This window comes from Mustela nigripes, chromosome 14 (assembly GCF_022355385.1).
Source record: "Mustela nigripes isolate SB6536 chromosome 14, MUSNIG.SB6536, whole genome shotgun sequence".
In the NCBI taxonomy this organism is placed as follows: Eukaryota; Metazoa; Chordata; class Mammalia; order Carnivora; family Mustelidae; genus Mustela; species Mustela nigripes.
In genome coordinates, this window is record NC_081570.1 from 82,276,415 (window position 1) to 82,294,107 (window position 17,693).

The 17,693-nt window shown below is 32.2% G+C and overlaps 1 protein-coding gene across 4 annotated transcripts in view; it reads left to right on the top strand.

Annotated features, from left to right (window-relative positions):
- The window catches only part of PTBP2 (polypyrimidine tract binding protein 2), a 98,783-nt gene that overhangs the window by 59,004 nt on the left and 22,086 nt on the right, over positions 1–17,693 (top strand). For all 4 annotated transcript variants that reach the window (XM_059375473.1, XM_059375470.1, XM_059375471.1 and 1 more), the window contains exons 4-8: positions 1,053–1,225; positions 2,099–2,242; positions 7,506–7,670; positions 7,762–7,872; positions 13,651–13,846. In XM_059375473.1, the coding sequence (XP_059231456.1) occupies positions 1,053–1,225; positions 2,099–2,242; positions 7,506–7,670; positions 7,762–7,872; positions 13,651–13,846 (789 nt within the window). The remainder of the gene's footprint in view (positions 1–1,052; positions 1,226–2,098; positions 2,243–7,505; positions 7,671–7,761; positions 7,873–13,650; positions 13,847–17,693) is intronic.

Below are 17,693 nucleotides of genomic sequence, written 5' to 3' on the forward strand. Positions count from 1 at the left end.
ACACTTAGAAATCAAATTGATCTTGGAATTTTATAGATGTTGTATATATACATACATGCACACACACGCGCGCACACACACACACAGCACACGTAGGTTTATGGGTAGTTTTGATTTGGGGAGTACCATGAAGTACGTAAAGTTATACACAAGTGGAGTGTACATGTATATTTCTCAGCTTATTAAGTATCCTTTGTTTTAGTTTCAGAAACATCTTTTAGTCCATAGACCATTTGGAACCACTAATAAGGAATAGTGGATAGACTGCAAGGTCTTCAAATGGTTTTACATAAAACATCACCTATTCTATTGTGTCTTTAGTAGGACTTTTATTTTTGGTGAGGCTTTGGAATCAAGGCAGATAACTAATTTTTTGATTAAAGTGTATCAGTTTACTTTAAGGTCAGAGTAACAGAAAAAGTTAATCAAGTCCATGAGTGTTTCATAGAATATAGATGTTGATAGTGACAAAATATTTAGGTAGATTAAGTGGTATTATGAATAAATTAGGAGAGGCTTATTGTAGGTAAGCCTGTGGATTGACTGCATAATTATTTTTACAGCATTGCCTTCTTTGTTCCCAGTTTTGAGTATATTTTCTAAATTGAACCATTTATAATTTTCCCAGGTAAAATTACAACCTCCTTAATTTTTGCCAGGTCAGAAGTTTAACTTTTTTTTTTCCATTTCTGTTAGTAGGTAATAAAATGATTAAATTATAAGATAATTGTGTTCTTTAGCCATTGGACAATTTCTTTATGAAATTGCATTTTAATATTTTTACTTATCATTTGTTATCTGTGACAGTACCAGAAACTGTTTTGTTCAGAAACATTTACCTAATAGTTATCTTAATTGATAATGTAATTTTATTTAATAGTAATTGGTGAATATGATTTTCTCTATTTCTTTGGAAGCCTGGCTTTTGAATTTTTAGGAAATATTCAGGTTTACTCAGCTATGTTCTTAAGTTCTTTTTTAAACTTTGTTTTGTGTGGGTTTTTAATGCAAAATGAGGAAAATTAATAAAAACTTTTTAAAATGTCTTTCAGCCAATGGTAATGATAGCAAAAAATTTAAAGGAGAAGATAAAATGGATGGTGCTCCTTCTCGTGTACTTCATATTCGAAAATTACCTGGTGAAGTGACAGAAACTGAAGTTATTGCTTTGGGCTTACCTTTTGGTAAGGTGACCAATATCCTTATGCTGAAAGGAAAAAATCAGGTAATGATTCTTTTAGGTTCTGTAAAATGTTAAGCCCCAAACTACCCTGTATGAGGGAATTAGCTAATTCCTAATAAAAGGATAGAATATAGTAGGTCTTAACTTTTCTAAAAGAACATAACAGAAGTCTTATTTTGATTTTTCCTGGTAATGCTATTTGAGAAACTAATGCTAGGGAGCCAAAATGAGCCAATGTAGTTTTCACATTTTGCCTTTTGAATTCACTTTTGGATTGTTATAATGAGATTGTGAAAAATACAAATGAAGGATTTCTTTTATTGTGGCTCTACTTTGTAATAACACAAACTAGTGGGGGCACTAGTAGCATCTTATCCTTTAAGTTTATCAGATGGAAATATTTATCTGATAGCATTAGAAGAAAATAGTCACTAATCCTAGGTATTCTTCATTGAATAAATGTACCTGTGGCAGAAAGATGCAGACATATTAAAAATGAGAGTTGGTTTTAAAATTTCTAGTGATACCATTTAAAAGAAATTATGAAATTCAACATTCATTTAAATATAATTAATGTCACTAATCTTATATTTAATTTTCAATTTTTTCCCTTTTCTGAGTTATACTGCTTTAAAAATGACTTTGAAATCCCTTTTTGTGTTCTCTAGTATCGGAATGGTAAAATTCTGATACTGAAAAATGTTTGGATTTTATTTTCGCTAGCTTTTGTTTGTCACATTTGTGGTGTATGGAAAATAAAGATAACTAAAGATAACTTATTTGGGTGTCTAAATGTAACTGGGAAGGTTATACTCTAGATACTGATTTTTCTCATTAGCTGAATAGATTACACAGGTATTGAGGTTTACTTGAATATAATTCATAGTATTCCAATTTTTCCTCTTTATTTTACAGGCATTTTTGGAACTAGCAACAGAGGAAGCAGCTATTACTATGGTTAATTACTATTCTGCTGTGACACCTCATCTCCGTAACCAACCAATTTATATCCAGTACTCCAATCACAAAGAACTAAAAACAGATAATACATTAAACCAAGTAAGTATGTGTAGGTACATAAATAAAACGGACATATTAAGAATCTCAAACTTATAACAGAAAGATGTAATTATGGGTATTTTCTTATTATTTTTAAGATATTCTCTTGCAGTATGTCCCTAAATATTAAATATTATGTTAATTTACAAAAAGTATGTACAGTCTATTATTTTCATGTTCTAAATTGGTTCCTGATGAATTAGTTAAATATTTTTTCAAAGTCTTAAGGTTCTGGTCAGAATGTTCATTTTCATGTTGCAAGTTCAGATTGCTCTATAGAAACTGTTTATGAGATTGGGCCACTATTAACATAAACTGTAGAAGTCTGCTGCTTAGACTTTAAAGTATGATGTTTAATGCCTTTAGTTATTTTATAACTTTTTATAGGACTCAGGTTTCTCATGGAAATATTTTTATTGAAGGTCTGTTAATGGTTTTCCTTGGGGAGGGAATGTAAGAATTGAGAGTATATAAATATATTGATGTATTTCTTAAAAATGTGATGTAGAAGATACTAATTATTTAAAATCAATATTTAAAAAAAGTAATATAGGAATGGGTTTATACCTAAATACAGAGCATCACAGGGAAGGAAAAACTAGCTCTTTTAATATAGTTTTTAGCTAATTATATCTTTTCTGTTTCAGTAAAATCTAAAGTATGTCTTACTCTTTGTCTTACAGAAAATGTCATGGACTAATAATTCCTCATAGATTTTTAACCATCATAAAAAGTGATCTTTCAAGATCATTTTGATAGTTTATATGTAAATAAGCATTTAAAACTTTCTATCTGAAGATAAGACTAAATTTTCTGCTGTTTTTTTCTTTGTTTTAATTTGCTGTTAATTTTTATTACTTTTGAACCAGAAATTGTACTTCCAAAAATTTACATTGGAAATATTCTAAAAGAAAATACTCTGTCTTCATTTTACTTAGAATTTAAAATGGTATTTATATATCAATTTTATTTTATATATTAGTATTTTTAGTAAAGTAATTCATGAAGGCATTCTCATTTTAAAAGCTTCCAATGCAAGGAACATGAAAAGGATAAAGATAAGGCATCTTTATTTATGATCTTAAATAGGATAAACAGTGAAAGCCCCATGAAGAAGGGACATTTGAGTAACAAACTTAAAAGTGGTTAGGAAGTAAATGTACTTATTCTGGTCTAGGTTATTCCAGGTAGATATAGGGAATGATCAATGCGAAGTTGCTTCTGTTGGGGGGAAGAAAAAACAAACAAAAAAACTTGGTTTTGCAGCCATATATTTAGTTTTCAGAAGCCCTTTAATCTTTTCTGATCATTTTTTTTATGTTGCAGTTCATCATGTTTTATGATTTCATAGTTCTTTAAGGATTCGAATTAACAGTGCTTTGTTTTATTATTTATTTATTAGTTAAAAAAATACTTTAAAAAAAAAAAGATTTTATTTATTTATTTGAGAGGGAGAAGGCGGAGTGGGGGGTGGGTGTGCAGAGGGAGATGCAGACTCCCTGCTGAGCAAGGAGCCTGATTCCAAGCTCAATCCCAGGACCACTGAGATCATGACCTGAGCCACCCAGGTGCCCCTAATTAACAGTATTAAAAAAAATACTTCACTATGTGTAAATTACTGAATTTCCTTCACTGTTAGCTGTTACGTTTATCGTGTATCCATCTGTCTGCCCTTCCTCCCCCAGTAGTCTATTCATATTTCAGAATTAGGTTTTACTGGTTATACTGGTATGCTTTCCTTCAGGTTAAGTAATGAGTTTGGATACTAAGCTGGGATTCCCCAGAAAGGCCTGGGCCAATAGAACTCTTTAGAATTCCTCTTTCTTTACGGGAGCATTTTGTTATTTTTGTTTTTTAATGGTTAAAAGAGATGATGGGGGAGGGGAGGAAGAGGAGTTTAATTATTTGTTCATTAGGCTGACTTTACTTTAACCCTTTTATCCCACCCCCTCCCCGTAACTATCCCAGTTTCTCTGCCATGAGCCAGGTACCACCTGTTTATAATTCAAGTATTCTACTAGTATGATTCATGTGGCTGTCAGTGCAAACCCTGTTTGCTATGTGTTCACTATGTCTTCTGTGTGATTCCTTTCTATTAATTTTGCGTATTCCAGGAATTTGATGAAAGTGTGCTCAGCCAATGATGACGTTCTCTCTATTCAGTATTTGGGTTTATTCCATTTTGTATTGATTTACAGGCATTTTTTATTAAGTTTTTAAAATTCCAGTATAGTTACTATATGGGGTTATACTAGTTTTAGGTGTACAGTATCGTGGTTCAACAATTTTATACATTACTCATTGTTCATCATGATCAGTGTACTCTTTCATACCCATCACTTCATTTATAGGCATTTTCATGGGCATTCATAATAGAGGCAAATGAATATGAGTCAACAATGAATTCTTCTGTGATCATTCATCAGATTACTAAGTCTTTTCAGTATACTCTTTTTAAATGTCTGCCTAGTTTTCATCATCTTTCTTGTTACTTGAATAGCTCAGACACACACAGTCGCCTCTTGGCTATATTGTTTTAATAGCTCTCTTACTGATCTATTTTTTTACTTTCCCCTCTTGAATTCTTTCTCCCTAGTACCTCCCTTCTCTTCCTTTCCTTCCTCCCTTTCTCATTATCTCTCTCCCTGTCTAACAAATCTGACTTAGGTTACTATCCTGCAGCAGATTCTTTTCATGTTCATGATAAAGGGCCTCAGAAGAGGTGGCTACTATTTCTGTTTTATTTGCTATATATTTGCCTATGCTTCTACCCAAAAGTAATTGTAAACCTTGCATGCTTTCTCTTATTTCCAATCTTATTTCCAGCCACTGTGTTTCTGTGATGTTACTTTGCCTGGAATATTATGGCCTGCCTGCTTTTGTATTAGTTTTCCAACACACACTTCACATGACCAGCTGCTACACATCTTCACGTCTCACTTTAGTTTCCTCCAGAAGGCTATCTTTTGATCTATAAAGAGTAGTTTAGGTTTGCATTAAGGAACTTCAACGCAAATTAAAATCACAGTGAGATACTACCATGTACCATCAGATTGATGAGATGAGTGATGCCGAGTGTTGGTAACAAGGTAGAGAAGCTAGAACTTTTGTTTATACGTGTGGGAATGTAAGTTCATAGAATGATGTTTAAATACTTGACATATGTAGTGAAGGTGAGCATATACATGTATTCTTTGACTCAGTAAATCTACTCCTAGTTACATACCTGAGAAAACACATTGTATGTTCATCAAAAGATCTGTATGAGAAAATTCATGGAACACTAATGCAAAGATAGAAATGATTCATATGTTCAGCAGCGGAATATGCTGTGGCATATTTATTCATTGGAATTTGTTAGAATACAAAAAAATGACCAAGCTGCTGGTACCTGCAAAACATGAATGCACATCATGAAAGTAATATTTACTGAAAGAAGCCAACCCCCCCCAAAAAGCAAAAAACAAAAATGCCAAAACTAAGTAGAACACATCATATGTATTCTATGATACAATTTATATAACTGAGAGAAAACATGAATGTAGCTTTTGGAACTTTGATAATGTTCTGTTTTTTATCTAGTCATTTCATAGATCTGTCCAACCTGTGATGTTTTATTGAGCTTATACCCTTCTGATTTGTGTCCTTTTATGTGTGTATGTAATGGTTCACTAGGTTTAATTAAAACTTAGGTTGGCAAGCACTGTTTCATCAACTAAAAAAATACAGAAAGTTATTTGTTAATGGAGAACCTAATTATTAAGCTATAAAAGAAGATGGAGAAAAGTGAATAGTATTGGGGAAGAATGTATGTTGTAGACATACACCTATGTACTTATACAGACTAGATACATATATGCTTGTGTGTGTAGATGGTATCTCTGGAAGGATACCCATGATAATATTGGTGAGGAATGCGTTTGGGAAAGCAGCTAGGATGATAGGGTTGCAGAGGAAACTTAACCATTTGTACCATTTGGATAATATATCATGATCATGTGATTCCTATTTTAAAAAGACATTCCATTATTTGAAAGAGATGTTAGTATTTTCCTATATTGTGATATTTCTTTGCTTATAGTAACATAAATATATCCAAGGACATGGTTTACTAATGAAAGAAGTAATATTGCAGTACATTACTTAAGATACTTTGAGTCACGTTAGCCAGTATAGAAGTTTATAGGCCATATTATTTCATTAGCATTTAAATAGTGAGATTTAACCATATAGGCATGTGGTCCTTTGAATTCCAAACTCTGTGATCTCCTGGTTATGTGATAATTCATTGAACTATTTTTTGTTTCCAACTTTATTGAGATATAATAAATATTTTGTATAATTTAAGATATATAATGTGTTGATTTGATACACATATATTGCAGAATGTTTACCGCCATAGCAAATATGCTGCTAGAGGGAGCACTGACTATTTTTGTTTATTCTTATAAGTGTTGGCCTAATTCTTTTGTGTTCTCCTTCCTTTTCTTTTATCAAGGTGTTCAGTTGATATTTCTGTTCATCTCTTTCAAGCTTTTTTAAACTCTACAGCGATATAACAGTATTTGTCATTGTTACTTAACAATTATTTGTCTTTATGTAGGTTTTTTGACTCCAGATAGAAAAATTATTTTCTTTTTAATGGAATCTGTCACAGTAGTAATACTCTGTTCTGTATTTTTTTTCACATATTAAAATCTCATAAATTAAAAAAAAATCAGAAATTAAGAGGTGTCTTAACAGTAGTACATCTCTCCTGGTTTAATTTAATAGTATCTTAGAAGTTATGGTAATATGTATTCCTCCTTAAAGATTGTATTAAAAATAATAAGCTTTATGGGAGTTTTTTTTGGTAATCTAGTAATCTTGCTGAGGTTTACCATGTGCCTTTTTTATGGAGTGAATAATGTTAGGTTGAAGTTTTATTCTCTAAAATTTCCTATTTAAAAGATTTTTTGATTATGTGAATCGGCCCAACTGTATTCTCTTTTGAAAATAAATTACATTGCCTGTCTTTGCTTGTTCAGTATAGGTCCCAAACCCTAGATAATTGCTTTGAAGTAAATACTAGTAGAATACTTGAATTATAAACAGGTGGTACCTGGCTCATGTTAGATGCTCAGAATTATTTATTGAGTGACTATTAAATTTCGTTTACTCTGTATATGTTCTAGAAAAGAAATGAGCTAGTAGTATAACATACAGCAGAGTTTAAGTGGAAATACTGAGTGTGTTTCTAACTTGTTTATCTTTCAATTTTCAGCGTGCTCAAGCAGTTCTTCAAGCTGTGACAGCTGTCCAGACAGCAAATACTCCTCTTAGTGGCACCACAGTTAGTGAGAGTGCAGTGACTCCAGCCCAGAGTCCAGTGCTTAGAATAATTATTGACAATATGTACTACCCTGTAACACTTGATGTTCTTCACCAAGTAAGTTTAACTTAATTTTCATGTTTACCTATGAACTGGAGCAATAATGTACAGTAGGTAAATAATACTTTGATTTTAATGTTTTTAACAGATATTTTCTAAGTTTGGTGCTGTATTGAAGATAATCACATTTACAAAAAATAACCAGTTTCAAGCTCTTCTTCAGTATGGTGATCCAGTAAATGCTCAACAAGCAAAACTAGTAAGTCTGGAGCATTTCTTTTTTCTTTTGGATATAGCTATATTTTTCAGTGGCAGATAGACACACACACACACACACATAGCTAACATTAATAATACTGACATAACTTGGCAATACCTTATAGCATTATGATGGCACAAATTGGTGTCATTTAGATACTATTAGGAAAGCTTAAAGAAGTGTTTCTTTTTAAGGATAATGGTATGTGTAGTTATCTATACATACTTTTATTATTTTGCATTTTTTGTTTGACTTAGGTCCAAAGTTTTAAGCTCTTGAGGATATAGCAGGATTAAATTGTACATGCACACCAGTAAAGATTTTAAGTGTTTTCCAGTGGGAGTTTCAGAGTAATTTAGCTGTCAAGAGAGTTTGGCTAAAATATATCATCACACATGTGGCTCAGATGTTATGATGGGCTCTCAGTTTATGTAAGACTACAGTATATTTAATATTCTTTTTGAAGATTGTTTTAAAAAGACAGCTTTTTAAAATAGGTTCCTAGGCTACTTCTTATTTACATCCTTTATATTTTTATTGTTATATATGGAGGGTAAGAAACTATTAAAAGAAGTAAAGTATGTTCTCATATTATGGCCACCCTTGAAAACTACATATCCTATCTTTGCTTCTAAATGCCTTAATCTTAAGTTTGTGTATCATATTTAAATCTGCCTTGTATCTAGTTCTTTAAGTTCTTGGGTCATATTATTTCATTGTAATTATTATTCTGTTGTTAAACCATTACATATTCATTATTAAACCATTACATCAACTGTCTTTACTTACCTTCCATCTTGACTCTTTTTCTCCCTTTTACTCTTACTTTAAACCAATTATGCTGTGTAATACTTCAGTGCTTCCTCTAGATTAAGATAGATTGATTAAATGGAACTTAGACCATTTTTGATTGTTTCATTGTGTTTCCATCCTCAGAATCTCATTTGGGGAGCTGATATAGCTTCAAGTAGCACAAAGTCTGTACTGTTAATATTGGCATAATTGAAATGGTTTAGCAAGTGCTGTTCTCTCATTTTTTTCTGATATTTCTGATATTTTATGTTGTAAATAGAACAGGAATTTTTCCTGTGTTACAAGGGGAGGCTAATATTTAAAGAGGTAAAAACTAGAACTTAAAGAGGTAAATTATTTGAGGTAGACATATTTTCAGCCTGTTTTTCTCCAATATGTTGCTACTTACTGGTTCTTAAATTACATTACCTAATCTTCTATATTTTCCTTTTCAGGCACACATTAACATTTGGAATTCTTTTTTCCAAAAATAATGATTTCTCTTTACATGTCCCAGCCCTCCAACTTTGGAGATATTTTATATTTAGAGAGTAGCCAAAATCCATGTGGTATGAGGTTTGGTCAGTAGCAGAGAAAATCTAGAAGCCATGATCTTTATGGCATTTTTTTTTCCCCCACCATGACAACATATTTAAATATAGTGCATTTCCTTAATGTGAAATATTTTTTTTATCACCTCTTCTGGTGCAGAGGGAAGAGTATTTGGTAAAAGACCAATGAAATGGAATTTGATTTGAAATTACACTATATTTTGGCTATAATTCAAGGGGAAAGTAGTTTATGTGTGTGTTTCATCTGAAATAATCTATAATCATGACAAAAGATTATCTTTTAATAATCTTAAATCAGACACTTGAAGTTTTATTTAACCAATCTTCTATGTACAGATAATAAGCATCAGGTATTTGTGAATATTGAATACACTTACTCAGGTCTTTTCCACAAAGGTGTATAATTGCAATTCCAAGAGAGCAGGTAATTATTTAGTATTAATTATTAATGAACTATTTTGGTATCTTAACTTCATTTCACTATTATTAGAGAAGGAAAAAAGTTTATTTCCCAAACTTGCCCCATTATTTTATAACCCTGACACCTGACTGTAGTAATCTTTCTTCATGCCTGTATATTGAGTATACTAGAGAATATCCTATAATCTAGCAATTGTTACCGGTCGAAATTCATCATCTTCAACTACAACTAGACTAAGCTCTCTACTTGAAAAAATCTTACCCTGTTTCTCCAGTCAGCATGCTGTCCCATTTTTCACAGTGACTGTATCAGAAAATTCTCATTCCACCAAGTCTCTCCTTACTCCCCCTTAGGACCTTGCCTCCTGCTTCTTAGGAAAAATAGGTGGACACTCCCATCAGCTTTTCTCACAAAATCTACTCATACCACACCTATCTTTCTCTTCTATTAAAAGGCATAGCTATTTCTAAGATCAGTAAACACCCCATCCTGTCCTTTTCTGCCCTCCAAGAGACTTTGCACTGTCATCCACTCTTTCTCATATTTTCCTCTCTGTTGGCTATTTCTCACCAGTATTTCAAACATCCTTAAATCTCTCATTGTATGTGAATTTACCCTGAACTCCACATAACTCTCCAGCTATTCCCCTATTCTTCTCTCTTGTCATTTATAGCCAGATTTACTAAATAGGCCCTTTGTTTGCTGTTTATACTTACCTCCTTTTTATTTCCTCTACCTCTTGCATATTGGTTTTGACCCTCCTTTACCCAAATTGTTCTTCCTACTGTCACCAGTGATTGCCACAGTGCTAAATCTCAACAGTATTATTCAATCCTTATTGTCCCCATTCTCTAGGTAACATTTGACTCTGAGCCATTCTCTTAAAATCATCTCTTCTCCTGGTCTCTAACTCTTCTCGCTTAGATTATATTTTACATCTCTGACTATATCTTATTATATCCTTTCCCTTCCGCAGGGGGGACTTAATCTGTTTTCACCGCTGAATTACACCTTTGTGACTCTGACAGTGTCCACGTGACTCTCTAGCATCAGATCCTTTCTAAGAGACCCAGACTAGGAAATTAATGGACCATCAGGAACCTTCCAAATTAGTGTGTTTAGTTTAACTCCTGTAACTTAACTTCCCTGGCCACCCCCTTACCTCGCTTCTTCCCCCCAAAAAAACCCTGCCTCTGTGTTGTTCACTGTGGTAGTAAGTCTCAGGGTACCAAATTTCACATCAGTAACAAGCCAGAAAACACTTTTATTCCATTTGTTTATTTATTTATTTATTTTCAGTCTATCAACAAATCTTACTGATTCTCATCCTTAATTTCTGTCATACCTATCCTTTTGTCTCCCGGCTCGCCACCACCCTGGTCTAAGCCACGTGTTACTCAGAGTGCTGGTCTCTGATGTTACCAGGAGCTTTTGCCAAAATACAAGTCAACATACTTCTAGCTATAATGTGTTTAGTGTGATATTGATACAGATTCTGACATAGACTCCTTATCTTTAGCCAGATAGGTTTCGGCTGCTAGGCCATGAATCACAGCTTGAGTAAAGCACCAATCCAAGCCATCATCTCTTAAATCCTTACTTCAGTGGCCTTCTCACTCAGCTCACAACTTTGACTTCTTCCCCCACTCCTGTTTTTCCAGAGTACTAAGAATGATCTCAACTTAAAGTCCTATAACTTCCATTCTCAGTGCCCTTCAGTGACTGACTTTTGTCCTTAGTATAAAGTGCTGTCCTTAACGTGGCTTACAAAATTTAATCAGTCCACAGCTTTTCTTGCCTTTTACTATATTGGACTTTTTAAAAATAGCTTTCATGTGCAGCATTTTCTCTGATTTCTCAGGCTTAACAGCTGGATGTTCCATTTGCTTCTACTGCTTTCTCTTTGTCTTTTTATGTCCCAACTTTTCCTGTCTTTCAGGTTTGCAGGTCTCAGAGAGGTCTTCCATAAACTTCCATCTACATTATATCTCTTCCTTTCTTAGTTCTCACTACCACAAATCAAATTTGTATTTGTTAGATGTCTGTATTTCCAGGTTTTACTGTAAGTCACATAAAAGTGGGTACCTTGTCTTTTTTCTCTGCTGTATTCCTAGAACACAACACAATATATGGCACATTGTTGGTATTAGAACTTTCCTCTCATGTCACAACTCTCCCAGCATCTGCTATGTTACAAATCTCTTCCCATTTTACAGTTATCCTTATATATCTCAGTATGTTATGGAATGAGTTGGTTCTAAACTTTGTAGTTCAGTTGCTACATTTTTATGCTTGTTAAAACAATAGAAGTTATATATAATTATGGGCAAAGAATACAAGTTTAGAAAGAGAATCTCAAGCCTACCGTCTCATCTTTTAGTGACAGTTCCATATGAGTGGGAGATGAAAAATACATCTTAAGCACTTGGAATTCAGTTAGCTGGCAAAGTGTACCTTTAGGTTTAAGAGAATTTATAGTTTTCTTCTGACTGTGGTCTAGAGCCCACCTAGGTTCTTGTCATGTAGATTGCTTGTTAAAAAAAACAAAAAACATTGGGACTCTTCAGTATCCTGAACTAAGAAATCATAATCTTTGGGGATGGCAGCTCAGTACTCTGTTTTTGAAAGCTCTGGGTACCACTGCTACGTAAAGGCAGCTTGAGTGATAGAGTCAATGAAATTCTTTTTATACACTGGTTAAAATTTTTGGCAGTTATTTTCAGTTAATTGGAAAATTTTGCCCCCTAGCATTTTGCTTTATAAGAGAAGAACAGCTCAGAAAAAGACTAACAGTGGAGGTATTAGTAGTGAGGGTTGGAAGGGAAAATTCAACAATCTCTTGAATTTATCCTAAGGTTCATGTATATTTCAGTCCCATTTCTAAAAAGGTCATGCAAAAACATGTTGGTCTACTATTAAAATCATATAGTTCTAGCTTTACATACCTAATGGATTTTGGTCTGTATAAACATCAGGCTTAAGTCTATTGATGTATTATCAGAAGAACTGTCACTTTTACAGTGATTTATAGAGGTAAACATAGTTTTCATTTCTGAACCATTATTTTATACAGTAAATGTTTCTTCTTCTAATAAAAAATTAACAATATATTCCCTTGTTCCTTAGTTTGTTCTAGCCTTTTATCCAGCTGGAATAGAAATGGTGATTATATAGTACCAGGAAAAAAAAACTCATAATAATCATAGCAGCAGCAATTATAACTCACATTGTACTTTCACATATGTGATCTTTTATTTAATCCTCAAGGTACTCTTGTGAGGATCCTGGCAGCCATTATCTTCTCTGTTTTCCAGATTAAGAAAGATCCTGAGATTCAAAGAGGTTAAGTAGATGACCTGATTTGAGTGTAGGCTTTTAGATTTAGAGCTTGCACTCTATTCCTGGGCTTTCCTGGGATAATGTTGCATTTTCTAATTCAACAATCTATTTGGATCCAGGTTCAACACCTCAAGTTAAGGAAATAATAGTGTTTGCATTACTACTATACATTATAGTGATACTTATTTGGCTTGAGGCACTTCATAAAATGTGACCTCAAACAAAAGTTATGTTCTAAAATTACACCAATTCTTCTAAGTACTACCATCCAGCAAAAAATGTGTATGTATAATAAAATTAAAGTATTATTCAGGCTATTATTGTATGACTTTTGGCAGGACTGACTATATTTGTAATCCTTGTTTATTTTTTTAAATTGAATTATTTGCAGATTTTTTTGAATTAAAAGCATTAGCATATATATTTAACTGGTTGTATTTTAGATTTAAGTAGCATTTTCTATTTTAAAAAGATAGTATTTGTGGAAACAAATACATGTACAACTGGGATAACAAATAATAATGTATAATATGTGATCCCTTTCCTGGTGTCTTTTATATGCAGGTCTTCATTGCTGGGTTTTGTTGTCGAAGTCCTGTTTCTTATTAATTTTCATTCCTTAAGACTGCTGATATACTTTATTCACTTTTACAGGCCCTAGATGGTCAGAATATTTATAATGCTTGCTGTACCCTAAGGATTGATTTTTCCAAACTTGTGAATTTGAATGTAAAATACAACAATGATAAAAGTAGGGATTATACTCGACCTGATCTTCCATCTGGGGATGGACAGCCTGCATTGGACCCAGCTATTGCTGCAGCATTTGCCAAGGAGACATCCCTCTTAGGTATGATTTTTATTGTCTATACCACTTTTCTCCCATTTTGCCACGTGGAAAGGTGCCTGTTAAACTCCCAGTAAGTATAACGAATACCCCATTTTGGAATTTAAGAAATTGTGTTAGGTTTTACTTTTTTTTTTTTTTTAAGATAAGGAGCATTTCAATGCTGTTGGGAGAAAAACCTAAAGTGTTATGAAAATTCTGTCAGCTGTATTCCTTTCACCGTCCTCATGTTCTTTCCCAAGATAAGAGAAGAAAAGCTCTAATGAAGAGATACTATACTGTAGAGTTGTTATTTCATGTTAAATTTGATGTCACACTGTCTAGGTTCTAAGCCCAGGTTTAGAGTCCTTGTGCATATTCTTCAGGGCTAATCTGAATGTTATAATTTAGCACTGCATAGAAACAGTGAAAAGTGAAGAGGCAAAACACGTAACGGAAGTGGTCATATGGATTTTTTTCAATATATTATAGCGTGTCTCTTAAAAAACAATGTAAACTAGGAAGAATTTTCTATTAAATTTATTTTGGCATTTATGTTTTTTCTTATTCATTTATTTTTCACCTCATTCTGCGATGGATTTGACTTACCTCACAGAAGAAAAACAATGCAAAAATTTGCAACTACTGGTAGATGGAGTCAAGATGAAGAAAAAATAAGGGAAAGTGTTATTTTGCAAAAAAAAATGAGTGAAGTGATCTATAACTTAAGATGCAATTTTACAGTTCTATTTGCTGTGTTTGGGAAATTGATTTCTTATATATGTGTAAGATTATCTTTAAATCAGCATTCCTGTCCATATGGAACCCAAGATTAATGAGTTATAAACTAGCTCTTAGAGTTTAGTTTATGCCCCTCAGAAAAAGAAAAAGTGTATTATAATGAAGTAATTCTTGCAAGTAGATATATATTTTTGTAGATATGTAACACTTGAACTATCCATTATAAATATGTAGTAATGTAAGTGATAAATCCATTAACAGAGACACCTTATACTATACACAAGAGAAGCAATTGATATTTGAAATTAATTCTGGTTATACAAAATTTACCCTTTAATTCTAATTTTCTAATAATTTAATTCTAATTAAATTTACCCTTTAATTCTAATTTTCTAATACATCTAGCACAAGCCATAATTGTTTATCATGATTTTAAAGATTCTTTAGGTTAATAACATTCTTTTCTGACAATTCTCTTATCACTGTGTGGGCTTAGTTTAAACCTTTATTTCCTCAGCTTGGCTTGTTAAGTTGACTGTTTCATAATGTGCCATTTTTAAAGGGAAAGTTAAGAGTGAGACAATGAGTGATACAAGGTTATAGTTATTACTGTAGATTCTTAAATTATTTACTGATAGAAATTATTTTATAGAGAAAAAAAAATCTACATTTATTGAATAATTCCCAGGTCCTAGGCATTCTGCTAGGCACAGCAGTCCTACTAGATCAGATACATTATTTAATCCTTAACACAAAATAGGTAACATAAAGATTTTACATACAGTTTCTGAGAAGTTCAAAAATTCACCTGCAGCTCATTAAACAACTTAAGTATAGAATATCAAGAAATTCCAGTTACCATCAAGCACAGACCTTAACAGTCACTTCCTTGGACTCAGAGGAGTTGTGCATTTTGCCCATTTGGGTATAGTCATGTCTGTGTGTGTGTGGATTCTGGGTGGAGTCCTGGTTAGAAGTCACCTGATTCTTCTAGGGAATTCATCACTCTTCCTTGTAACCTCATGGCCCCAGTGAAATTTCTTTTAAGTAATAATGAAATGTCTTTCTCATTAAAGATCACGAGTCCCTGGCATAATTTTATCTTCCTCTATACTTTTATTATTCATTTTTCAAGTGTTCTGCATTTTTTGCATTAAAAGCATATGAGGAAAGTTGCCCACTACTTATAAATTTGTCTTCATCTTCTATTTTAAATATTTCAGTATATCTTTATTTCTTCACTCTGCTTGATAAGAAAGTTGAAAGTGAAGATATGTGAACACCTTTTTTTTTTTACTAAATGACTTTATTGTTTATATGTTTTAATGGTTTTGCATCTTATTATAATTTGGTTTTTATATTAAGTATCCTCAGATAGTTTTTGAATGTTAGATGAGTTGAAAGTTTCAAAAATCAAATGATAGTATGGACTTTGGTAGTTTTGATAATTTACAAGAGGTAACAATTTTTTTCATTTTCTGTGTAAAAACATATTTTTGTACAAAATTAAAATTACTATGTGCAGTTCTTTATTATGTTTTATTGTAATTACTATTTTAGTAAGAATTTTTAAAAAATTTAATAGCTGTCTAGCATGCTAGTGGATTTGTAGTACTTTTGAAAGTACCTTTATTGGACATTTAACTTACTTCCATACTTTTTAAAATAAACATGGCATTGTGGCAAACACCCTGTGAATAACATTTTTATCTTTCAGATTATTTCCTGAGACTAGATTTCTAGAGCTAGATTTATTGGATCAAAGAAAATGTTAGAGACTCCTGATTCTTACTGCAAATTTATTTCTAGAAAGATGATACTAAACTAATATGAATGGTATATGAGACTGGCTATTCCACTTTCTTGTTTACCAGCATTGACTATTATTTTTTGGATTTGCTAGGATATTAATTAGATAGGAATAGGAATGTGTCAAATTGTTTTAATCTTTATTATTTTATGAGCCAACTTAGAATTTTTAAGTGCTTATTAGACATTTTCCAAGTCTCTGTATTGGTTGTTTAGGTTCTTTCTGTTGGGATGTACAATACATGTAAAGTGTGTATTAAGGGTATTCATACTTAGTATAAGCTGAGTCTCCAACTTGATATTACAATATTTAAGACTAGCCAGTTTATAGAAAAATTATTTTTTAATAATTTATCTCAATCCAAAAATATCCATTTATGGAACATGAAGTTAACTTTTTTCCCCATACATTTTTGGATATTGTCATCTTTATAAAAGGAACCATCTATGTTTTGCCTTTTAAAGTAGTTTTCAAACACCCTTTATAGTAACATCCAGTATTACCTTAGTGAAGTCATGTTTTCTGGAATGGTAACTAAATCTTCTCTATGCTTATTTGCCTCCAGTGAAATTTAATAAGTCAGGTGACTTCAGCATACAACTCCCTAGTATCGATGGGATCCATTTCCTGCTGAGTCTTCCTCAGTACTTGTTCAAAATGAAATAATAGATCTTCCTTTGTTTCAAAGATTGTATAAGAACACAAGTACTTAAGTGATGCTTCTTTTCTGCAAATATTTAGGGGGATTCACTTTTCCTTGTATAATTTTTATATCTAAGAACTTGACTGAATTTGGAATCAATACAATAATACATTTTAATTGGTTTATTTTACACAGTGATTTTATTAAGACTAGCTTTTATACTTAGCTTCTCTTTTTTCTTTTGGTAACTAAGGATTACAGTGTCTCAGAAAATAGAATTTTTTCCAGGAAGGAAGACTGAGGGCTTTGTAATTAATTGGAAATCTGACATCTAAATACATAATCAAAACCTGGCAGAGTATTAATTATTCACATATTCTACTTCATAGAACAAGATGATAAAAATTCTTGAGATTTATAAATTGAGACATTGTTACTATGATCATTTTATCATGTTTAAGAAGTGTAGTTAATTTATTAAGGGGTGGCTCACTTTTAGAAAAAATTTCTAGAAATAATTTTTCATGATCATGTTGTCTACCTTTTAAAAATTAGGGAAGATAATATATACAAGGATACTTATATTAAAGCTTTCTGTGCATTTTGAGTTGAATAAAGTAGCAGTCAGCCATCTTATGGCCTTAACAGAAAGGCTAAACAAGTTTTTTATGAGATAT